Source organism: Pogona vitticeps, chromosome 4 (genome assembly GCF_051106095.1).
Source record: "Pogona vitticeps strain Pit_001003342236 chromosome 4, PviZW2.1, whole genome shotgun sequence".
NCBI classification, from domain to species: Eukaryota; Metazoa; Chordata; class Lepidosauria; order Squamata; family Agamidae; genus Pogona; species Pogona vitticeps.
The window spans coordinates 201,111,632-201,134,342 of record NC_135786.1 but is presented as its reverse complement, the minus strand read 5'-3'; the positions used below and the strand labels follow the sequence as shown (position 1 = coordinate 201,134,342).

The 22,711-nt window shown below is 40.6% G+C and overlaps 1 protein-coding gene across 1 annotated transcript in view; it reads left to right on the top strand.

Annotated features, from left to right (window-relative positions):
* Positions 1–21,853, top strand: part of CPA6 (carboxypeptidase A6) — a 46,500-nt gene extending 24,647 nt beyond the window's left edge. The window contains exons 8-11 of the mRNA XM_020812418.3: positions 189–279; positions 9,399–9,601; positions 14,422–14,506; positions 20,468–21,853. Coding sequence (XP_020668077.3) covers positions 189–279; positions 9,399–9,601; positions 14,422–14,506; positions 20,468–20,655 — 567 coding nt within the window. The 3' untranslated portion in view covers positions 20,656–21,853. The remainder of the gene's footprint in view (positions 1–188; positions 280–9,398; positions 9,602–14,421; positions 14,507–20,467) is intronic.
* The last annotated feature ends 858 nt before the right edge of the window (positions 21,854–22,711 follow it).

Below are 22,711 nucleotides of genomic sequence, written 5' to 3'. Positions count from 1 at the left end.
GAATTAGCATGCCTCAGGTTTTTATTTACATCACTGGTCAAGTGTTTAAGAATATATGAATTTTTAAACTAAACATGTAAACCTCATGGAGATTGAGACAACGGTCTATTGTGTGCATATGTTCCATGTTTATAATATGGATGCTGTATATGTGTCGTACGTTAATGCTGTTAAAAATCTATGGATAGGATCGATTTTGGAGAAAAACGAGGTCAAAGAATTCAAGGTTCCACTGCCATGGTGTAGATGCCAACCGTAACTGGAAAGTCAATTGGTGTGGTGAGTTGAGAATCGTTCTGCTTTAGACAGGAGATTGTTTAACAATATTATTATCTAGGGTATCAAGTAGCAATGAAATTTATCTGGAAACTATATTAGTATCATTCTGGTTATTCCAGTGGAGTTGTGCCAAGATAAAACTCATCTCCCCTTTTGTTAATATTTAAGGGACTAGGGACCCTTATTTTACCCTGCACCCCTTGGCCCATGAGAGCCACTTGTATCTAAGATGCATGGGGAATATGTGCTTCTCCAGATATTTTAAGACTGCAACTTCCATTGGCCTTTGTCAGAAAGCCGCTAAGCAATGGAGGGATCTGTAGTTTAACAACCACTAGAGAGCCTTAGTTATGATCTACACAAAGAACCTTAAGAATTTAGTTAATAACAATAATTACACAATTAATTTAACTTAAAGTAATTAATTTAATTAAAATAATGAGAAGCTGTGGCAGCTGTTGCCTTGAATGGATTAGGTTACCATATATTGTCTACATTATTCCTTTACAAGGCAGTCCCACTAGCAGGGGTGGAGCATCTGAAGGCACAGGAATCCTCTTATTAAAGCCTTTGTTGGAGGAAGAGAAATTATGTACAGTACAGTGGACCCTCGACTTACAGACGGCTCGACTTACAGACTTTTCGACTTACAGACTTCTCTGGCTGCAAAATTTAGATTCGACTTGCAGCCAGAGAATCAACTTACAGACCAGAAAAAAACCAAAATGGAATAAAAATAGAATAAAAACCACTGGTTATGGGATTAATCGGTTTTCAGTGCATTGTAGGTCAATGGAGATTCAATTTACAGACTTTTCGACTTGCAGCCACCATTCCAATACGGATTAATTCCTTAAGTAGAGGGTCCACTGTATTCAATAGCCATGCAGCCTCAAAGAGCAGCTGTTAAACTGCAGTACTGCAGTCAAGACTGCTCGTGACTTTTGCTCTGAATCCCATGAACATTTGCCATATTACACTGGTTCTCTTGAGGAGACAAAATAATGAACAAGGAAAATTTACAAGAAAAACAAGAAAAAGTGCTGTTCTCTGAAGATGCCGGCCACAGAGACTGGCGAAACGTTAGGAAGAACAACCTTCAGAACACGGCCAAAGAGCCCGAAAAACCCACAACAACCAAGGAAAATTTATGTTTTCTAGCATGTTTTAAAATCTTCCCTCTATGTACTTATGGAGATGTTTTAGTTCCCTCTTCATTTTTGAGGCCTTGAAATTCTTAATCTGTGCTTGAGGGCAGGTATTTTTAATACATGAATCTTGTTTCTGCATTTTGCCTGCCATGCTTGGCATTCGACAAGCTAGATGGTTTCTTTTTCTTCAAGGCACAATTTCTGTGTCAAGTCTGTTTTGCTTCTTTTTTGCCACAAGCACCTTAATGCAATATTCACTGCTCGTTGGTTTTTATTTTGTATGGAGTACAAGAAGAAATCTGTCCACATTTTGGCTTCTGCAGCCCATGGTTTACCTACAATTGAATTAATTTGTTTAATAATACCCTCCATGGTAGGTCTGATGATATAAGGAAAGTTCAGTTGCAAGCTTAAAGCTGCCTATATTTGTGAACATAGTAAATTGGATACCTTGAAATTAATGGAAGACTAGATAGTTTGACAATGTTCCCAACACTGATCTTTAGCTTTTGTCAGCTAAAACAATCAGAGAGCTGCTGCCAGAACAAATGTTAGTATTACACTAACTTACAATTATACAAGCTACCTATGACTTCTACCTCAATAGTGTATTACGACAATTAATAAGTAGTACTGTATACTGAAAAAGTGGGCCTCAGAAAGCATGGCTAACAACAAGGCCAGTGGACAGGATAGTATTCCAGTCAAACTATTTAAAATCTTAAAAGATGATGCTGTTAAGGTGCTACACTCAATATGCCAGCAAGTTTGGAAAACTCAGCAGTGGCCAGAGGCTTGGAAAAGATCAGTCTACATCCCAGTCCCAAAGAAGGGCAGTGCCAAAGAATGCTCCAACTACTGTACAATTGCACTCATTTCAAACGCTAGCAAGGTTATGCTCAAAATCCTACAAGGTAAGCTTCAGCAGTATGTGGATTGAGAACTCCCAGAAGTACAAGCTGGAACTAGAAACCAAATTGCTAACATGTGCTGGATTATGGAGAAAGTCAGAGAGTTCCAGGAAAACATCTACTTCTGCTTCATTGACTACGCAAAAGCCTTTGACTATGTGGACCACAATAAACTATGGCAAGTTCTTAAAGAAATGGGAGTGCCTGACCACCTTATCTCGTGGCGCAGTGGTTAAACCGCTGTACTGCAGCTAAAACTGTGCTCATGACCTGGGGTTCAAATCCCAAGTAGCCGGCTCAAGGTTGACTCAGCCTTCTATCCTTCCGAGGTCGGTAAAATGAGTACCCAGCTCGCTGGGGGGGGGCAATGTGTAGCCTGCATAATTAAATTGTAAACCGCCCAGAGAGTGCTTGAAGTGCTATGGGGCGGTATATAAGCAGCACGCTTTGCTTTGCTTTTGCTTTGCTTTATCTATCTCCTGAGAAATCTATATGTGGGACAGAAAGCAACAGTTAGAACTGGATATGGAACAACTGATTGGTTCAAAATTGGGAAAGGAGTACGACAAAGCTGTATATTCTCTCCCTGCTTATTTATCTTATATGCAGAATACATCATGCAAAACACAGGACTGGATGAGTCCCAAGCCGAAATTAAGATTGCCGGAACAAATATCAACAACCTCAGATATGCAGATGATACCACTCTGATGGCAGAAAGTGAGGAGGAATTAAGGAACCTCTTAATGAGGGTGAAAGAGGAGAGCACCAAAAATGGTCTAAAGCTCAACATCAAAAAAACTAAGATCATGGCCACTGGTCCCATCAACTCCTGGAAAATAGAACGGGAAGATATGGAGGCGGTGACAGATTTTACTTTCTTGGGCTCCGTGATCACTGCAGATGGTGACAGCAGCCACGAAATTAAAAGACACCTGCTTCTTGGGAGGAAAGTGATGACAAACCTAGACAGCATCTTAAAAAGCATAGTCAAAGCAATGGTTTTTCCAGTAGTGATGTTTGGAAGTGAGAGCTGGACCATAAAGAAGGCTGACCACCGAAGAATTGATGCTTTTGAATTGTGGTGCTGGAGGAGACTCTTGAGAGTCCCTTGGACTGCAAAGAGAGCAAACCTATCCATTTTGAAGGAAATCAACCCTGAGTGCTCACTGGAAGGACAGATACTGAAACTGATGCTCCAATACTTTGGCCATCTCATGAGAAGAGAAGACTCCCTGGAAAAGACGCTGATGTTGGGAAAGTGTGAAGGCAAAAGGAGAAGGGGACAACAGAGGACGAGATGTTTGGACAGTGTCATCGAAGCGACCAACATGAATTTGATCCAACTCTGGGAAGCAGTGGAAGACAGGAGGGCCTGACGTGCTCTGGTCCATGGGTCACAAAGAGTCAGACACAACTTAATGACTAAACAACTACAAAATACTGAAAAAAGGATAAGCCTAAAATACTGCACTGAAATTATCATAACTGAGAGAAATAAGCATGTGCCCCAGAAGAAACAAAAAAAATTATAGAATATGACCAGGCGATGACCCTTAGAAAAGCAGCCCACAGATAGTTCCTTCTTGATCTCACCTCTAGTCTATTATTTGGTAAAGACTTTTCCAGACCTTTGAACACCATGGCCTCTAGCAATTTATATCAAGCCAGGGCAGTGGTACAACCCTGGATTGCCTTAATCCCATACAGCCCCTGCCGTAATGAAGGGAAGACAGGAGTCACATATACTATTATAAAGACCTGGGTAGGTCTTCCTACATTTTATGCTATATTCCTTCGCCATGGAAAAAGCCACCATAAAAGCTTCTGAAGTTAGTGTCTTTGTAAGGGGTCATGTTAGATGTGTACTTATCACAATTTTCTGTTTATTTCCTCAAGTGCTCTCCCAAGTAATAGAAGATACCTGTATGTCACAGCATGTAATTTCCCCCATTTTAGATCAAACTGAATCGTAAGGAGAATATGTGCTTCCTGACGTGGTTGTCCCATTTTCCCTTTGACAACTAGATTTCTTCATAGGTAGATGTTTGTGGTGATTGCCCCACGTCACTCCTGTCAATCACATTCAGGGTCTCATTTACATGAGCATATGAGAGGAGTGGAGGGCTGGAGTCAATAGAGAGAAGGGGCTTGGTAAGAGGGAGAAGGGGGAGAGAAATTGCAGAGAAAGAGATATATAGTCAGGGAGATAGTAATAAGAGCTAATTAATAGTGATAAGCTAGTTAAGATCAATAAATATAGTAGGTGGTGATTGTTTATGTGGAAAGTATCTGACACTTGAACGGTTTGATTATAAGAATTAAATAAAGAATATCTGTGATCCTGAGTAACTTTTATGCACCTTAATCAATCAATCAATCAATCAATCAATAATGTTTGTTGGCAGTCATCAGACAAGTGTTTGTCTACAGTTCTTGGTATTGTGGATAAAAGTAAATCCACTGGTTGCAGCGAGGAAAAGAAGAAATGTCTCAAGTGGTCAGAAGGCAAGCTCCTTGTGTGGTGAAGCAGGCAATACCTGTATGTCACAGCATGTAATTTTCCCCATTTTAGATCAAACTGAATCGTAAGAAGAATATGTGCTTCCTGAGGTGGTTATACCATGTTAAGGGAGTGTGCGTCTGTGACTTTATCTTGTCTCTCGCAGAGTAAAGAGCAGATAAACGCACACAACAGCTTCTTCTTTTCAGCAGTGTATTTACAAAATATATACAGGATATACATACATACAGCACTTCAGTATTCAGTATTCAAACCGGCAGCATGACATGCAGACATCAGTATAAAGGAGGAGAGAATGACTGTACAGAGTTCACTTCTTAAATACAGTTCTGGCATCAGTCTGGTCCAATCACATCTAAGGTGACTTCATGCACACAGGTGTGGCAATCTTCATATTGCAGAGAAATTGCATCAGCCAGGGATGAAGGAATGATGTCATCTCAATCTTGTTCTGCACACACACATATTATGTTCAGGCCATATAAAAATTATATACCTTAACACTCCTCCTAATTTTTAAATTGCCTGAACCCATTACACATTCCCAATGCATCTATACACATTTTATGCTTTTGAGCACACAACGGTTTAGTCAATATGTCTGCAATATTTTCTTCAGTCTTACAATATTCTAATTCAATTAGTTTTCCTTTTACAGCTTCCCTTACGTTATGATATTTTATATCAACATGTTTGCTCCTGTTTTTTACTCTATCTGTTTTGGCCATTTGTATTATCTTCCATTACTTTTATTGCATTATCTGTTTTACACTTTAAGTCTTTTTCTGTGTAAAAACCTTGTGCAACCAACCTTGCTTTATATCTGTAGTTTCCATCATTTTGCAATTTTCTTTTGAACACCCACTTACTACCTATTACCTTATGCTCTGGTGGTAGTTTGGTTTCAGTAAACACGTGATGTTCCTCCATGGAATTCATCTCCTCCTCCATGGCCTCTAACCACTTATTCTTCTCATAATCAGGAAGCTTCAAAACATCTTTATAGTTTCTGGGCTCAATATAAACATTACACACTATAATTCCATTCACTTCAAATCTATTGGGCGGCACACCCTTATTTGTCCTCTGGGACCTCCTGGGACCATGTGAATTTGTGTGTGTTTCTATCTGACTACTAGTGTGTGCTTCCTCCTCTTCCTCATCACTACCTTCTTTTTCTTCTTCTTCATCATCTGTAGTAGCTCCTCCTTCTTCATCATCAGCACAGGACTCCACGCCATGCTTAAGTGTTCCTGTCTGTCTTAATTGACTTTTTCTTTCGTGTAGAGGGATGTATAACTGTGAGTTTGCATGTACTTGGTCCCAGTTTTCCCCTTCATTAAAACTGGCTGACCTAGAGATTACCACATTTCTATCCCCATCAAAAAACCGGTATGCCTTTGAATTGGGTTCATACCCTACAAATGTCATTTTTCTTGTTTTATTTTTACCTTTTCTTCTGAGTTGTTTCGGGATATGCACCCAAGCCGTGCATCCAAACACCCTCAAATATTTTAAACATGGTTTCTTACCGTATAACAAGAAATATGGTGTGTCATCTATCGAGGAAGAATAAATTCTGTTAACCAAAAAGTTAGAGGTTAGTATCGCTTCACTCCACAGACCATGACGCAACCCAGAGTCTGCCAACAATGCATTTTTCATCTCTTGTAACACTCTGTTGCGTCTCTCAGCAACACCATTCTGAAATGGGCTATATGGGCTCGTTTTTCTATGTCTAATTCCCAGACTTTCTAACCATCTTTGAAACCTTGTGTTTGTAAACTCTGTACCTCTATCCGTTTGCAACTGCGCCACCTTGTGGTTAAATCTTCTCTCTACTGAAAATAACCATTTTCTAAATGTATCAAATACTTCTGCTTTAGATTTTAGTGTATAACAATAAGAAAACCTTGTAAAATCATCCACTAGAACCATTGCATACTTCGCTCCTCCTAATGATGGAGGAAATGGTCCCATTAAATCTGCATGAACTAATTCAAATGGCCTGGTTGTGACTCTGTCACTTTTCCTCCCTTTTGGGGCCACATTTGTCTTGCTACTTTTACAGACATTACAGTCCAAGTAATTTTTGCATTCCTTTATGTTTACATCCCTGGCAAAATGTTCCATTTTCTGTAATGATCTAAAATTTACATGACCCAGCCTCCTATGCAATAAATGTATACAGTTATCATGTTGTGGTTTGTTTGTATGTATCACATGTGCACTTTCATGTGTCTGGCTCTTTAACATGTACAGATTATTTTCTTGCTTCACTTTTGCAACTATTTTACCATTTTTCTTAATTATACACTCCTGTTTCTCAAAAGTGACAGTGAACCCTTGCTCAGCCAACGCTGATACACTTATTATATTAAACGACAATTCAGGAGCGTAAAATACCCCACTTATCTCAGTATTCAACGAAGGAATGTAAACAGTTCCTTGTCCTTCAACGGCCGTCTCTTGTGAATTTGCCATCATCACACTTCTGAGGCTGGTTTCATCTAAAAGACAAAAGAGATCCTTATTATTAGTCAAATGTACGACCGCCCCCGAGTCAATTAGCCACGCCTCTGTGTGGCTGCCCGGAACCTTGTCCCTCGTTCCTCTGGTAACCAAGGAGACCGGCCTCATGTCGTTTCTTTGTTGAAACCTTTTGGAGACCTTCTTTTTTCCGTCTCTATTGTTCCTTGGAGGACTTCCGCTTTTGTCACAGTTCCGTTGCAGGTGATTGGTGGATCCGCAGAGGAAACAGGCTTTCGTCATCATCACTCTTCCTGTTTGTTCTCCGTCTGCCCGCCTCCTGGGCACGCTGCCATCAGCGTATCTCTGTCTCTCATGGTCAGCGCGCACGTGGCTTGCTTTTTTGTTCAGCATTCTCTGTTTTAAATGCTGCTCCTCCTGGAGAATTCTGTTTGTCACATATTCTTCTGAAAGCTCAGTTTCTGGCATGCTTTCCAAACTTGTTACTAGCATGGAGTAATCGTCATTCAGAGAACTTAGCAAAATATAAACGCGCTGTTCCTGAGGGAAGACAACATTCATTAATTGCAGTTGATTAAACATGTCCTTCATATTTTTTAAGTGTTCCGAAGCGCATTCATCCTGTTTCATTCTGCACTGGAACAACCTCCTGGTAAGAGAAATCTTTGTGCCTGTCGTCTCCCTCTGATAAATGCCTTTTAGTTTATCCCAGACTGCTTTTGCTGTTGCCAGTCCTTGAATGTGGGTTAGAAGCGAATCTTCAATGGCCAAAATGATCGTGGCTAGAGCTCTCTCATGCTCTGCCTCTTCCTCCTCACTGGGCTGCACTGGGGGGGCTGTAACGTAACGAAAAAGACCCTCCTTTCTCAACAACATCTCCGCTTTAATTGCCCACGTTCTATAATTATTTTCATTCAGTCTATTTATGGCCAGGCCACCTATATTTCCTCCCGTGCTGTATGCCATCCTTGCAGCTCTCTGTATCCTTCCCTTCCCCGGGTTTACAGACGAACTGGTTTCACTATCACTGCTGCTTAGGCTCTCCTCCTCTTTCATTTACTCATTTACTCACGTTTGCAGCGCAGCGGAACGTTGCTGGGCGCATAACCTCTGTTAAGGGAGTGTGCGTCTGTGACTTTATCTTGTCTCTCGCAGAGTAAAGAGCAGATAAACGCACACAACAGCTTCTTCTTTTCAGCAGTGTATTTACAAAATATATACAGGATATACATACATACAGCACTTCAGTATTCAGTATTCAAACCGGCAGCATGACATGCAGACATCAGTATAAAGGAGGAGAGAATGACTGTACAGAGTTCACTTCTTAAATACAGTTCTGGCATCAGTCTGGTCCAATCACATCTAAGGTGACTTCATGCACACAGGTGTGGCAATCTTCATATTGCAGAGAAATTGCATCAGCCAGGGATGAAGGAATGATGTCATCTCAATCTTGTTCTGCACACACACATATTATGTTCAGGCCATATAAAAATTATATACCTTAACATACCATTTTCCCTTTGACAACTAGATTTCTTCATACGTACATGTTAAATCAGGAGTGGGAAACTCTTGAAGGCTCTGGAATAGAGATGGGCATGAACCACTGCTTCAGAGAACTGTGCCTGTTCTTTCATGGCTGATCAGATACTTGCTGCTTTAAAGCCCTGCCTCCCCCGGCAGGCACCCATTCAGAGATAGCACCTGGAGAGGTGAGGCATGGAAGCCAGGTCACTGCCTTCAAGTGAAGGAGGTGGGGCTTTGAAGTGCCAGACACCTGTTCGGCCACTAAACAAACCAGCACAAACTACTGAACTGGCAGTACATGCCCATCTCTACTCTGGAGCCAAATGTTTGTTCCCAACACCCACCATGTGTCAGAAAAAGTAGGGAGAAATGCAATTTTTAAAAACCACATATATACCCATATGATTTTATTGGTGTTTTGCTTTGTGTTTGTTTGCTAGTGGTCCTGTAGCATAAGTGCTAGTTTGCTTTCATGTCCATCAGCATTCCATTTTTCCCCCAAACGTGTAGATGAAGGCGCTTCTCTCCATCCCTGTGATGACACATACTGTGGTCCTTTCCCTGAATCAGAGCCTGAAGTGAAGGCTGTAGCTCACTTTCTTCGCCAACACCGGAAACAAATGAAAGCTTACTTGTCCTTTCATGCATATGCTCAGATGCTGTTATATCCATACTCGTACAAGTATGCTATGATTCCAAATTTCAGCTGTGTGGTAAGTACAGAATTTGAAGAAGCTTCTATCTGTGCATGCCATTTCTGCTCTTTTAGAAGAACAAGGGAAACAACCTCTTCTTTGAGGACAGGTATTTGATCAGGATTGTTGAAAGAGAAACAACAGTGTCAAGAATAAGATTCTAGAAAATGGTAGGAAATAAAAGCCCCAAATGGCATGACAGGAAAGTAGGACTGAGACATGAGCTAAAAGCAAAAAAAAAAAGTGAAAAGAACAAAAGAAAGAAAGAAAAAGAAAAGGGAGAACCCCCCCCCCCATGTGTTTGTTTGTTTTAATCTCAGTCCTGACTCTCTTTTATTGCCTCCTAAAGCATCAGTCACTGCTGCTTCTGCCATTCATATAGCTATGCTAAGATCTGTTCTGTGGGAGGAGAATGTATTATGGGAATTGCTAGGCAACAGATGATGTGCTGTCACTATTCCTGCTACTTCAGGAGTGAACTTCACAGCTAACCCAAGTGATGTCATGGACTGCAAGTATTTTCAGGGGCACAAAATAGAAATGAGACAGAAGGTACACTCTGGTTCTGCTGTAATGTCACAAAGAAGACTAGTGAACCATTCTCAGTTCGTAAAATCATAGAATAATGGTTGGGAGTTGTTTTCCCACTGTGCACCCCAAAAGAGCCAACCTCTGGAGACTTGGGCAAGTGGCACAATCCAAATATGCCCCCCAGAAGAATGGAATAGTAAACATCCCCTGAGTATTCTCTACCTGGAAAACTTTGGAAAAGGGTTGCCATTAAGTCAGAATTGACTTGATGGGACATGATTATTATTATAAGGCCATTGAGGCACGTGCCGTTCCAAAAGAGAGTTGTGCCCCAGCATCTAGTCACAGTGTAAGGGATCATGGGGTCATGTCTTGGCCTATTTCAAAACTGCATAGAATTTTGCCAAATAATTTTTTTTCTGGCTTTAGTACCTAGCTGCCTGCTTGCCTGCCTGTTTAGTTTGCTGCCTTTTCTCCAGAACTGGGATCCAAGGCAGCCCACAAAACAGTTACAATTGTGCCTTGAAACAGAACAGTTGCCAGCTATGCTGTTGTAGGACAAGAGATATTTGTTCCATGTAACTGGTCCTTATAGCTCTAGTCACTACAGCTAGCCAGATGTGTTCGCCACTAATCCTGACTTTCTCCTGAGGGGGGAAAAAGCCTTGATTGTTGATACCATGTAGGACTTCATTGCCACTCTAAGTAATCTGAGCCTCTGCCCTCCTCCCCAGCCCTGCATTCTGAGCACATTGACATTACCGGCTCAGTTGCCAACACCTCATCTCAAAGATAAACATACAACAGAATAATGCTCACATATTAAGAGACACATCACAAGACTTGGTGCTCTGCTTGCATGTTTATGGAGAGAAGAAGAGAGCCTTGAAGAAAGGTCACAAGCCATCAGGTGCAAAAGAGAACATTTACACAATGAATGAAGAGCCATCCAGCTCCTAAGGACAGCACAGTTGCCTAGGAAAGGAAACCAGGCACCTTTACCCAGTGTCTTCAAAACAAACCATGTAAGATGTGGTTTCAGCTTATTGTGTACATGCAATGAACTGCGCTGAGCTGCGAAGCAGAGTGACAATTTTCCTCCCCCTTCCCTTCCCTTGGGGTTGTCTTCACAAGTCCCTCAGATTTAGTTTGGATGTTGAGATTGGCCAGCAGATGAAAGCTTTTCCATAGGCTTTAGTATTCAGAAATGAGGGGACTCTTTAATAATTCCTGAGTTGAAAGCAAACAAGCTTCTGTCCAGCTTACTCCACAGAATACTGCTGCCAGTCACTCTTTGAATTAATGTGTTCAATTATTTAGGTCTTTGAAACCAGAGACCAGGACATACAGCTCCCCACATTTCAGCCTTCTCTTAGCCTGTGTTTTGCATCCAGCGTAGAGTGTACTTGTGCTGCTTATTTCAGTATTCAAGAGATATTGTTATTTGAATAAATGTTCAGATGGTTTTCTTCAATAACTATGGTCATGAGGCCTGTAGTGTAGTTGTGAGGCAGTGTTTCTAATGCACACTTCTCTCTCATAAGATATATGGGACCAGAGACAAATTTACAACAAAACCTGATTTATGTATATTATATGTAGAATTAAAACATGTTTTGACAAAAGGGTGGATGTCATCAGATAATGAGGTGTTTTTTTAAAAAAAAAATTATAACATTAGCCTTGATGGAGCACAAGCAGTTTCCTCCCTAACAAAGATAAGAAAAGTTACTCTTTTTTGGTCCAGGACTCCCAGCATTCCTTGGTCAGCACGGCCGCTGGCTGTTGAGCATTCTGGCTGACATATTTTGTATACTCCAAAAGAGTAATTTTCTCCATTTCGGTACTGATATGAAAAACTAGCCCTGAAACTCAGCAAAGGTGCTGTATTGTGGTCATCTATGCCTTTCTAGATGAGTCACTCAACCATCACATATGCACCTGTTCAAAGAAATGCATCCAAAACAGAAATTGTCTGATACATTTATATCCATAATAATTGGGTTCACAAGAGTCAGTGACCTCTAATCTCACAAATAAGGTAACAGATGTGGAACTGCTGGCAAGTTTCCATTCAGGAACCTAGAATCTGTTTCCACATGACAGCAGCTGTGTTCGCTGAGCCTCATGCTTCATATTCTCTAGTTCCCCTCAATCGGCATAACAATAGTAACCTTTATTGGCTCACAGAACCCTTTAAGGATCTGGTGAAACCCCTGATTCCCCTCATGAGAAAAATGCACCTAAGCAGCTGCTAAATTATCTGTACAATGTGTTTTATACAAAACGGGGGAGGGGGGGGAACGGTGTATACATTTGATGTGTGGACTCCTGGTACAGAGAGAGCCAGAGACATGTGCTTCTCACCCATGTCCTCTATTCTTGACCTCCCTGTTTCATGGGGGAAAGTCTGAAAAGGAGCACTAACCATGTTACAGGACTCTACAGTAGTAGAGCCTGGGGAAGGTGGGGAGGACGATCCAGCTATTTCTATACAGTACACATTCTTCAACGGCCATCAGTTCATTATTTAGTTAGTTGGTATGATCAGAGTCAAATTAGATAATGTTCGAATTTCATTGGAAGTGATGTTTTATTTAAGTGGTAAAATACACCTATTTGCAATAAATAGCACATTGTAGCGAACAGCCCTGCCCTCGCCTGTCCATCATAGTAGAACAGTGAAGAAGGAGCCTATGAGTGGGCGGAAGGCAGAGCCAAGGGGGGAGGGAGCTGAATATAAGGCTGGTGTATGGAGTCGGGGAGTGAGAGACAGTGTGTAACTTGAAAGTGTCTGGAAATTGAGTTAGAGATCTATAAGAATGATAATTGAAACAGAGGGTTAGAAGAGTTTTAAAGTTATATCAGATGTGATTCAAATACAAGTGATTGGCAGCCTGTGATTTATACCATGAATATTCATTGTTTGTTTACTTCCCTGAGCAAATAAAAGACTTACGTTTTGAACAGCACTCTTGTCTCTATAAGTAATTGATATTAAAGAATTAATATCTGGTGGCAGCAAAAAAGAAGAGCGAGAACCTTGTGAAGGCCTGGGGGGATAGGGACTTTGGAGGGGATCGCCACACACATACTTTCCTTTTCCTCTGTGTCTTGTATTTTCTGTGTTTTGTTTTATGACTGGTCAGTGAATCATGATCATCACCATATGCCTTCAAGTCAATTCTGACTTGTGACAACCCTTTTCAGAGTTTTCCAAGTAGAACGTACTCACAAGTCATTTATCATTCCCTTCTCTTGAGGGCATCCGGGGACTGTGCAACTTGTCCAAGGCCAATCAGGTTGGCTGTTTGAGATGCACAGTGGAAAACTGAACACCTCGTCTCTGGCTCTGCAACCAGATACCTAACTGACTGAGCTTCCCAGCCAGCTACTGAAAAATGAACAGAGCCTTAATTTTAGAACCCATGCATTTATCTCTGAAGAAATTGTATTGTGGGAGCAAAAACAAGATAAATGTGTTTTTTCCTTAATACCCAGTTTGACTCCCTCTGTAAATTATTTATTTTAGATATTTTTAGCCCGCCTTTCTCCTTGATATAATCAGAAATGGCAACAATGGTTGGAAAATCCACTTTAAATTACATGCATGTACCATGTACTTGAAAGCGCAAGTTTTCCTTGGATGTCTCTTCTGAGTAGAGATTGCTGCCATGGAAGACACCCTAAATCAGGGGAACTGCTCATGGATTCTGCCTTTCCAAGTGGCACTTCCCCAGGACAATATAGAATCCTAAATTAGATGCCCCTTTTTTGTCCCATAATTCGATCCAGGGTGGGTCAAATTATGAGTGGACCCATTCTGCCATAAGGCACCTCATTCCAGCATTTCTAATTTGTGGGATTAAAAGTCATGAGTCTCCTATGCTTTGATCCCCTTTGGACCTACAAAGACAACTATGCTTTCAGTGCTGTATATAATTTCAAAGTGTGCTTGGCAGAAAGCAGAAGAAACATGCTGCTTTATGCTTTCTTGAAAAAGTATAGTCAAGGATAACCTCCCTATAATGTCAGTGTTGGAATTAGTGTCTACCGATCTATATTATGCATTGGCTGGTAGGCAATGTGTGTTAGAATTTTGCTCATTTATGGAACAGGTGACTCATACTGCATTCCAGGGTGGGATAAGTTATGCATTCACAAGGGGGAAAATGTTTAAGTCAGAAAGGCAGACAGATAGACAGGCATGTTTTAAATCATTTCATCTTATCTGAAATATCAGATGAAGTACAATAATAAATGTGCTTTTGTTTTCTTTGGGGGTGTGCATTTTGCTTTCTACACAGGAATCTGCAGCCTTTAATGCTGTCAATGCCTTGCAGTCTGTTTATGGGATAAGATACCAATATGGCCCTGCCTCCAGCACCTTGTGTAAGTTCCAACAAGCTATTTTGGTGGGTAGATGGGTGTGTGTGCCATACATTGTGCTCATTCTCATTTAAGCCATACAAACAATTTGAAGATAACTTTGTTCCATCTAACACAATTAGAGTTAAGAAAGAGAACGTTGTAAGCCCTGCAATCCAGCATGTTATGGTCAGGCTGCTGATATTGCCTCGTATTTTGTAACTCGTTCAGGATAAGTGTGTAAGTGGAGATTTCAGGATTAGTCGCACAGCTCTAAAGAGGAAGAATTCTTCCTGGTTATTTTGCTTCTCTGTTCTTCCATATGTCTACCTTCTGTATTTGGTTTTCTTCTCCTTTCAAGGAAGAGAAGCTCCTTCCTACTGTCTGTTTTATCCAGAACGCTTTAACCTTTTCTGGTAAGCCAAACCATGGATAAGCATGACTGGAGGAAACAAAGCAGGAGCTGATAGACTGTATGTGAAGTTCAGAAATGTGACTTTCCAAAAGATGAGTAATGCAAGCTAGCATTAAAGGTAAAGGTAAAGGTTCCCCTTGACAATTTTTGTCCAGTCGTGTTCGACTCTAGGGGGTGGTGCTCATCCCCGTATCCAAGCCATAGAGCCAGCATTTGTCCGAAGACAATCTTCCATGGTCACATGGCCAGTGCGACTTAGACACGGAACGCTGTTACCTTCCCACCGAGGTGGTCCCTATTTATCTACTTGCATTTACATGCTTTCGAACCGCTAGGTTGGCGGGAGCTGGGAGAAAGCGACGGGAACTCACTCCGTCACGTGGATTCGATTTTACGACTGCTGGTCTTCTGACCCTGCAGCACAGGCTTCTGCGGTTTAGCCCGCAGCACCACCACGTCCCTGGGAAGCTAGCATTAAACAAACACAAAACAGAAGCAGTAAACACCATTGAGACTGTATTTTACTACCTAACCCTTTTAGTAACTTTTATGGAAGGAACTGTGCTCCTATACTTTGGCAATGTTCATAGACCATTTTACACCAATAAAATATGTCTAGATTGAGAAAATGCATTATCTATAGACTTCTCTCTATTTTCATTTTAAAACTGCCTTAATGCTTTGGTTTCCAATGTGTTCAGCAGATCAAACCAAGCCAGGGAATTACACGAATCATTGCAATGTAAAGCCACTGAATTTCTTTTCTCACACTTGTCTGGAGAGTTGCATTCAAGTTCTGCTTATTATTGAAAAATCAGATTTTAGAGATCTCGTATGCTTCTGGGAAATATATGAATTTTAATATTTTGTAAAATACTTCTTGAAGAATTTTTTTTCATCTTCAGAAAAACTGTGCTTTTAACTCCAAATGTAAAAACAACAGCCCAGAGTGATGAACTGGCAGTTCAATATGCTTTACAAATATATAATAAGCCACTACATGTCAGAGTTCACAATAATGGACTGGACAGATCCACAATCTGACTCAGTACAAAGCTGCCTATGTTTCTATGAACAAGTTGCATCCTATTGTGCTGAGCCAGAGCTGGGAAGAATTTTTTGAGGGGGGCAACAATTCTCAGAATTCCACAAACAGCACAGCTTAGGTGATGATGGATGTTATAATCCAGAAAATACACTTTTTTCCTACTCTTGTCAGCCACATGGTCTGTACCATGTCATGTCACAATTACTGTACTAGAAATACATATATTAAAAGGCAAAGGTTCCCATTGATATTTAGTCCAGTTGTGTCCGACTCTAGGGGGCGGTGCTCATCGCTGATTTCAAGCCACAGAGCCAGCGTTTGTCTGTAGATATTTTCTATGGTCACGTGGCCAGTGTGAGTAGACACAGAACGCCGTTACCTTCCCACCGTGGTGGTACCTATTTATCTACTCACATTTTTGCAAGCTTTCGAACTGCTAGGTTGGCAGGAGCTGGGACAAGCGACGGGAGCTCACTCCGCCACGTGAATTCGAGGGTCAGCCCTCTTTATGGTCCTGCTCTCATTTCCATACATCGATACTGGAAAAACCATAGCTTTGACTATGTGGACCTTTGTTGGAAAGGTGATGTCTCTGCGTTTTAAGATGCTGTCTACGTTTGTCATCACTTTCCTCCCAGGAAGCAGGCGTCTTTTAATTTCATGGCTGCTGTCACCATCTGCAGTGATCATGGAGCCCAAGAAAGTAAAATCTGTCAGTGCCTCCCCTTCTATTTGCCAGGAGGTGGCCATGATCTTAGTTTTTTTTCCTGTTGAGCTTCAGACCATTTTTTTTCACTCTCTTCTTTCACCCTTATTAAGAGGTTCCTTAATTCCTCCTCACTTTCTGCCATCAGAGTGGTTCTTCTGGCAGTCTTAATTCCAGTTTGGGATCCATCCAGTTCTGCCTTTCACATGATGTATTCTGCATATAAGTTAAATAAGCCGGGGGACAATATACAGCCTTCTCATACTCCTTTCCTGTTTTTGAACCAATCATTTGTTCCATATCCAGTTCTAACTATTGCTTTCTGTCCCACATATAGATTTCTCAGGAGATAGATAAGGTGGTCAGGCAGTCCCATTTCTTTAAGAACTTGCCCTAGTTTGTTGTGGTCCACACCATAAAAGGCTTTTGCGTAGTCAATGAAGCAGAAGTAGATGTTTTCCTGGAACTCTCTGGCTTTCTCCATAATCCAGCGCATGTTAGCAATTTGGTTTCTAGTTCCTCTGCCCCTTCGAAATCCAGCTTGTACTTCTGGGAGTTCTCGGTCCACATACTGCTGAAGCCTACCTTGTAGGATTTTGAGCATAACCTTGCTAGCGTTTGAAATGAGTGCAATTGTACAGTAGTTGGAGCATTCTTTGGCACTGCCCTTCTTTGGGATTGGGATGTAGACTGATCTTTTCCAAGCCTCCGGCCACTGTTGAGTTTTCCAAACTTGCTGGCATACTGAGTGTAGCACCTTAACAGCATCATCTTTTAAGATTTTAAATAGTTTGACTGAAATGCCATCCCCTCCACTGGCCTTGTTGTTAGCCATGCTTTCTAAGGCCCACTTGACTTCACTCTCCAGTATGTTTGGTTCAAGGTCAGCAACCACACTATCTGGGTTGTCCGGAATAACCAAATCTTTCTGGTATAATTCCTCTGTGTATTCTTGCCACCTCTTCTTGATGTCTTCTGCTTCTGTGAGGTCCCTACCATTTTTGTCCTTTATCATGTTCATCTTTGCACAAAAGGTTCCTTTAATATCTCAAACTTTCCTGAACAGATCTCTGGTTTTTCCCTTTCTGCTATTTGCATCTATATCTTTGCACTGTTTGTTTAAGAAGGCCCTCTTATCTCTCCTTGATATTCTTTGGAAGTCTGCAGTCTACAGAATCTTTTTCTGTAACTTTCCGTATCTCCCTTGCATTTTGTTTCCCTTCTCTGTTATTTGTAAATCCTCATTAGACAGCCACTTTGCTTTCTTGCATTTCCTTTTCTTTGAGATGGTTTTTGTTGCTGCCTCCTGTCAGTGTTACGGGCCTCCATCCATAGTTCTTCAGGCACTGTCCATCAAATCGAGTTCCTTAAATCTGTTCTTCACTTCCAGTGTGAATTTGTAAGGAGTTGGGTTTAGATTATACCTGACTAGCCTCATGGTTTTTCCTACTTTCTTCAGTTTAAGCTTGAGTTTTGTATGAGAAGTTGATGATCAGAGCCACAATCAACTCCAGGTCTTGTTTTTGCTGAGTGTATACAGCTTCTCCATCTTTGGCTGCAGAGAACATAATCAATCTGATTTAGGTATTGCCCATCTGGTGATGTCCATGTGTAGACTTGCCTCTGGTGTTGTTGGAAAAGAGTGTTTGTGATGATCAGCTTGTTCTCTTGACAAAACTCTCATTAGCCTTTGCCCTGCTTCCTTTTGAACTCCAAGGGCAAACTTACCTGTTGTTACTTTTATCTTTTGACTCACTACTTTAGCATTCCAGTCCCCTATAATGAGAACAACATCTTTCTTTTGTGTCAGTTCTAGAAGGTGTTGTAAGTCTTCATAGAATTGGTGAATTTCAGCCTCCTCAGCATCAGTGGTTGGTGCATAAACATGGATTATTGTGATGTTGAAAGGTCTGCCTTGGATTCACATTGAAATCATTCTATCATTTTTGAGATTGTATCCCAGTACAGCTTTTCCCACTCTTTTGTTGACTATGAGGGCTACTCCATTTCTTTTACAGGATTCTTGCCCACAGTAGTAGGTATGATAATTGTCTGAATTGAATTCACCCATTCCCGTCCATTTTAGTTCACTGACACCCAGGATGTCAATGTTTATTCTTGTGTGTTTGATCACATCCAAGGTTCATAGATCTTACATTCCAGGTTCCTATGCAGTATTTTTCTTTGCAGCATCAGACTTTCCTTTCACTTCCAGACACGTCTGCAGCTGAGCGTCCTTTCGACTTTGGCCCAACCACTTCATTAGCTCTGGAGCTACTTGTTCTTGTCCTCCGCTCTTCCTCAGTAGCATGTTGGACACCTTCCGACCCGAGGGACTCATCTTCCAGCGTCGTATCTTTTAGCCTTTTATTTCTGTTCATGGAGTTTTCTTGGCAAAGATACTGGAGTGGCTTGCCAGTTCCTGCTCCAGGTGGATTGTGTTTAGTCCGAACTCTCCACTATGACCTGTCCGTCTTGGGTGTCCCTGCATGGCATAGCCCATAGCTTCTCGGAATTGCTCAAACCCCTTCACCACGACAAGGCAGCAATCCATGAAGCATTTAAATATAAAAATGAAGAATACAGCAGGAGAACTCAACTTGTAATTGGTCCCAGAATCATGAATGGTAACTCTCACTCAGCCTTTAATGCAATATGTCACAGTTTTGGACTATATCTCCAAGAATATCTCCAGCAGTCATGGACTATTGACCAAGGGAACCAAGCAGTCTAGGATTTCCTGACCCCGGAATTTTGCCATGATACATAGCCTGTGGTCTAGGCTGTTGCTGGAAAAGTAATCTAAGAGACAAATACCAATTTTTCTCCTACCTCAGAAATAATGGAAATGGCTGTGGTTGTTGTTTTTGTTTCCAGCCGTTTGCAACCTTTTTTTAAAATCACGGCCATAAACACAATATGAAAGAAATATAGGCGGAATCAGGATTGTATACGTTGCATAATGAACCTTATAAGGTGGTATGAATAATTGCTTCCAGTCTGTGGCCCCCTTCAAATGTGCCAGGGCCCCCCAGTGGGTCATATGGCCCCTGTTGAAGGCAGTTAAGTCCAGCTGAAGGCAGTTAAGATGTACCTCTGAGTAGATACACACCAAATGCACGTAGTAACTCATCAAACTTTTTTCTTTACAACCTATGGTTCTGTTTCTTTTCCTTGACCCTTGTCTTAAAAGACTTCAATGAATAGGATTACATACAATGAAAGTTGAAACTACAGTGAAGCTAGAAAGTAGAGTGCTAGCCACACTTTTAACTAATAGGAACAGCTTCAAGTAATTAATTTTAATTGTAGATCCAAGTATTATACAATTTCCCATTGTATAATATTTGGATCTACAATTAAAATTAATTACTTGAAGCTTTTCCTATAAGTTAAAGCTGCAATTGAGAAGGGGGTCAGGTCATAGTTCATATTCCAGCACTGCCATGTTACTGTAGATAATAAGCAGCACAGAAATGGAGGGAGATGGACTGCCAGGGTGAAGGTATTTTAACTAAATAAAACCTGACATAAGAGTCAGCAATTAGAACTTAATTAAGATCCACATATAGCATAACAGGATGAACCAGTTTCTCCCCTACTTCTGCTGCATTATAGAGCCCATCTAAATAGAGTGGAGATATCTAATAATCTTAGTTTTATCGGGAGACAGTCCACCCAATAAAATCCAATGTTGAAGACATTTAGCTTTTTCAGTCTTGCTCAAACTAAACAAAACTTAATTGTCCCTCTTACTGGTATTCACATATATTTTGATATATATATGACTTATAGCATTTTCCTTTAATTTTCTAGATGTGAGTTCTGGCAGTTCAATGGACTGGGCATACAAAAACGGCATTCCATATGCATTTGCATTTGAGCTGCGCGATACAGGTCATTTTGGATTTTTACTGCCTGAGACCCTAATCAAACCCACTTGTACAGAGACCATGCTGGCTGTTAAAAATATAACCATGCACCTGCTAAAGAAGTGCCACTAGACAGCAAAAAGGAGTGAAATTGAGTCCCTCATTATTATTATTGAAATTGTTTATTACATAGACATTGTCAAATGACTGAAGAACTGAACGTAACATGCCATGCTTTAGGACCTCATAGAAGGAAAAATGTGGCATTAATTTTACATATAGAAGCTGTTGAATAATAAGGTACCTACTTTGGATTGTATGTATCCTGTATGTACCATGTTATTGTAGAAGTGCAGAAATCAGTATGTAATTTGAAAATCAATTGGCTGGCAATGCCTGATGAAATTGCAAAATGAGTGCCAGAGCAGAGATACAAAGAAAAACTGACCGTAGTTAGGAGAGGCAGGGTTTCAGTGTCCCTCCCAAGTAGCTTTTTGCTTCAGTTCATGACTGGCAGGAGCAGAATAAATTATGCAAAATAGGCATGTCTAGTCAAGTTTGCATAATTTATACAAGCCAAAGGTACCAGCTTAGCTTAAAGGAGAAAGACTGAGTTATCATGGCACAGAATGTGGATTTTTCAAACACAGAATATGTGCAGTCCTGGATGTATCTTTTGTGTGCAATGTTACGTTAAATAATGTTTTTGTGGGGATAACAAAGCTCTTTCATTTTCTGCCTCCTCCATCACTATCATTAACTTTAATTACAGTAGAATAAGCTGCTTCTTACACAGAAAAATAGCAGGTAAGATCCATATATAAAACTCACAGCAAGAACTGACAAAGAAAAAGAAGAATTTGTTTGTGTTCTTCCATCGCAAACTGAAACAGGACCATGGAATTTTCCAAAACAGACCCAGAAATAAACTGGCAGAGATACAGTGGGCTGCACTGACAGAGAAGAAGTTGGTGGCGTAAAATATGTGATTGTTATTACCCATCAGTTCTATTCTGAGTACAGCCCAATCCAGTTTGTGGTCATACATAATTCCATGTCCTAACTTCCTGAACAAAAATGGGAACAGCCTTTAAAACTGAGGCTATATGTACATGTACTGTATTTAAATGTGCATCTTACTTATATTCCTGATTTCTAATCCAGCAAATTATGTAGCACCTGGATCAGGGAGAAAAAGAGCATCTGCTGTTTCCTTGATACTTCAACTTTATCAGTTTTATATGTCATGTTTTTGAGTAGTGTGAGAACTTGTTAATACAGTGCATAATGAGTGTTTAATTAAACCATTTTTTATGACTCTGAAAAAGAAGTGACTGGTTATCCACTGTTACCTCCAGCATATGTATCTACTTCTTAAGGTTAAATGTTAAATCATGCATTGCAATATCAATTCATATTGTATATATTTCTGATATTGACACTCGCCATCATTAATGATCATTCTGCATTCCTAAGGCAGTCTACAAATAAAAATATTGTATTTAGTGAAAATAGGATCTTAGAGCGGTTTTAAAATTTTACATTTTAAGATACCAGAGTACAGCTTGCCCTTTTGCCAACAAAAAAGTCAGTCACCCTCCAGGCAAATGTGAAGTACAAAGGGAGAAGATAGGATTGCCACTTGAGAATGATAAGCAAATAGTGAAGGAATACCTTATTAATTAGAACAACTTCAAATCTCCAGGGCTGGATGAACTGCATCCAAGAGTAATAACAGAACTGGCTGAAGAACTCTCAGAGCCACTATATATCATTTTCTTGAAATCATGGAGGATTGGTGAAGTATCGGATGACTGGAGGCCTAACTTGTCCCTATCTTCAAAAAGGGGAACCTGGGAACTATTCACAAGTCAGTCTGTACTCACAGGGAAAATTCTGGATCAGATTATAAAGTGCTCATTGTGCAAGCACATTGAACACAATGCAGTAATAACTAAAAGCCAACATGGATTTGTCAAGAACAAATCCTGCCAGACTATTACCTCATTTTTTGATCAGGAAAGCTCCTGATAGACAATGAGAATGCTGTAAACATGATGTATCTTGAATTCAGCAAAGTGTCCCATGATTTTCTGATTAGCAAACTAACTAGGTATGGGTTTGATAGAACAGGAATTCTCAGTGGTGGTCATATGGCCTCCTCGAGGGCCCTGCACATTTGAAGGGG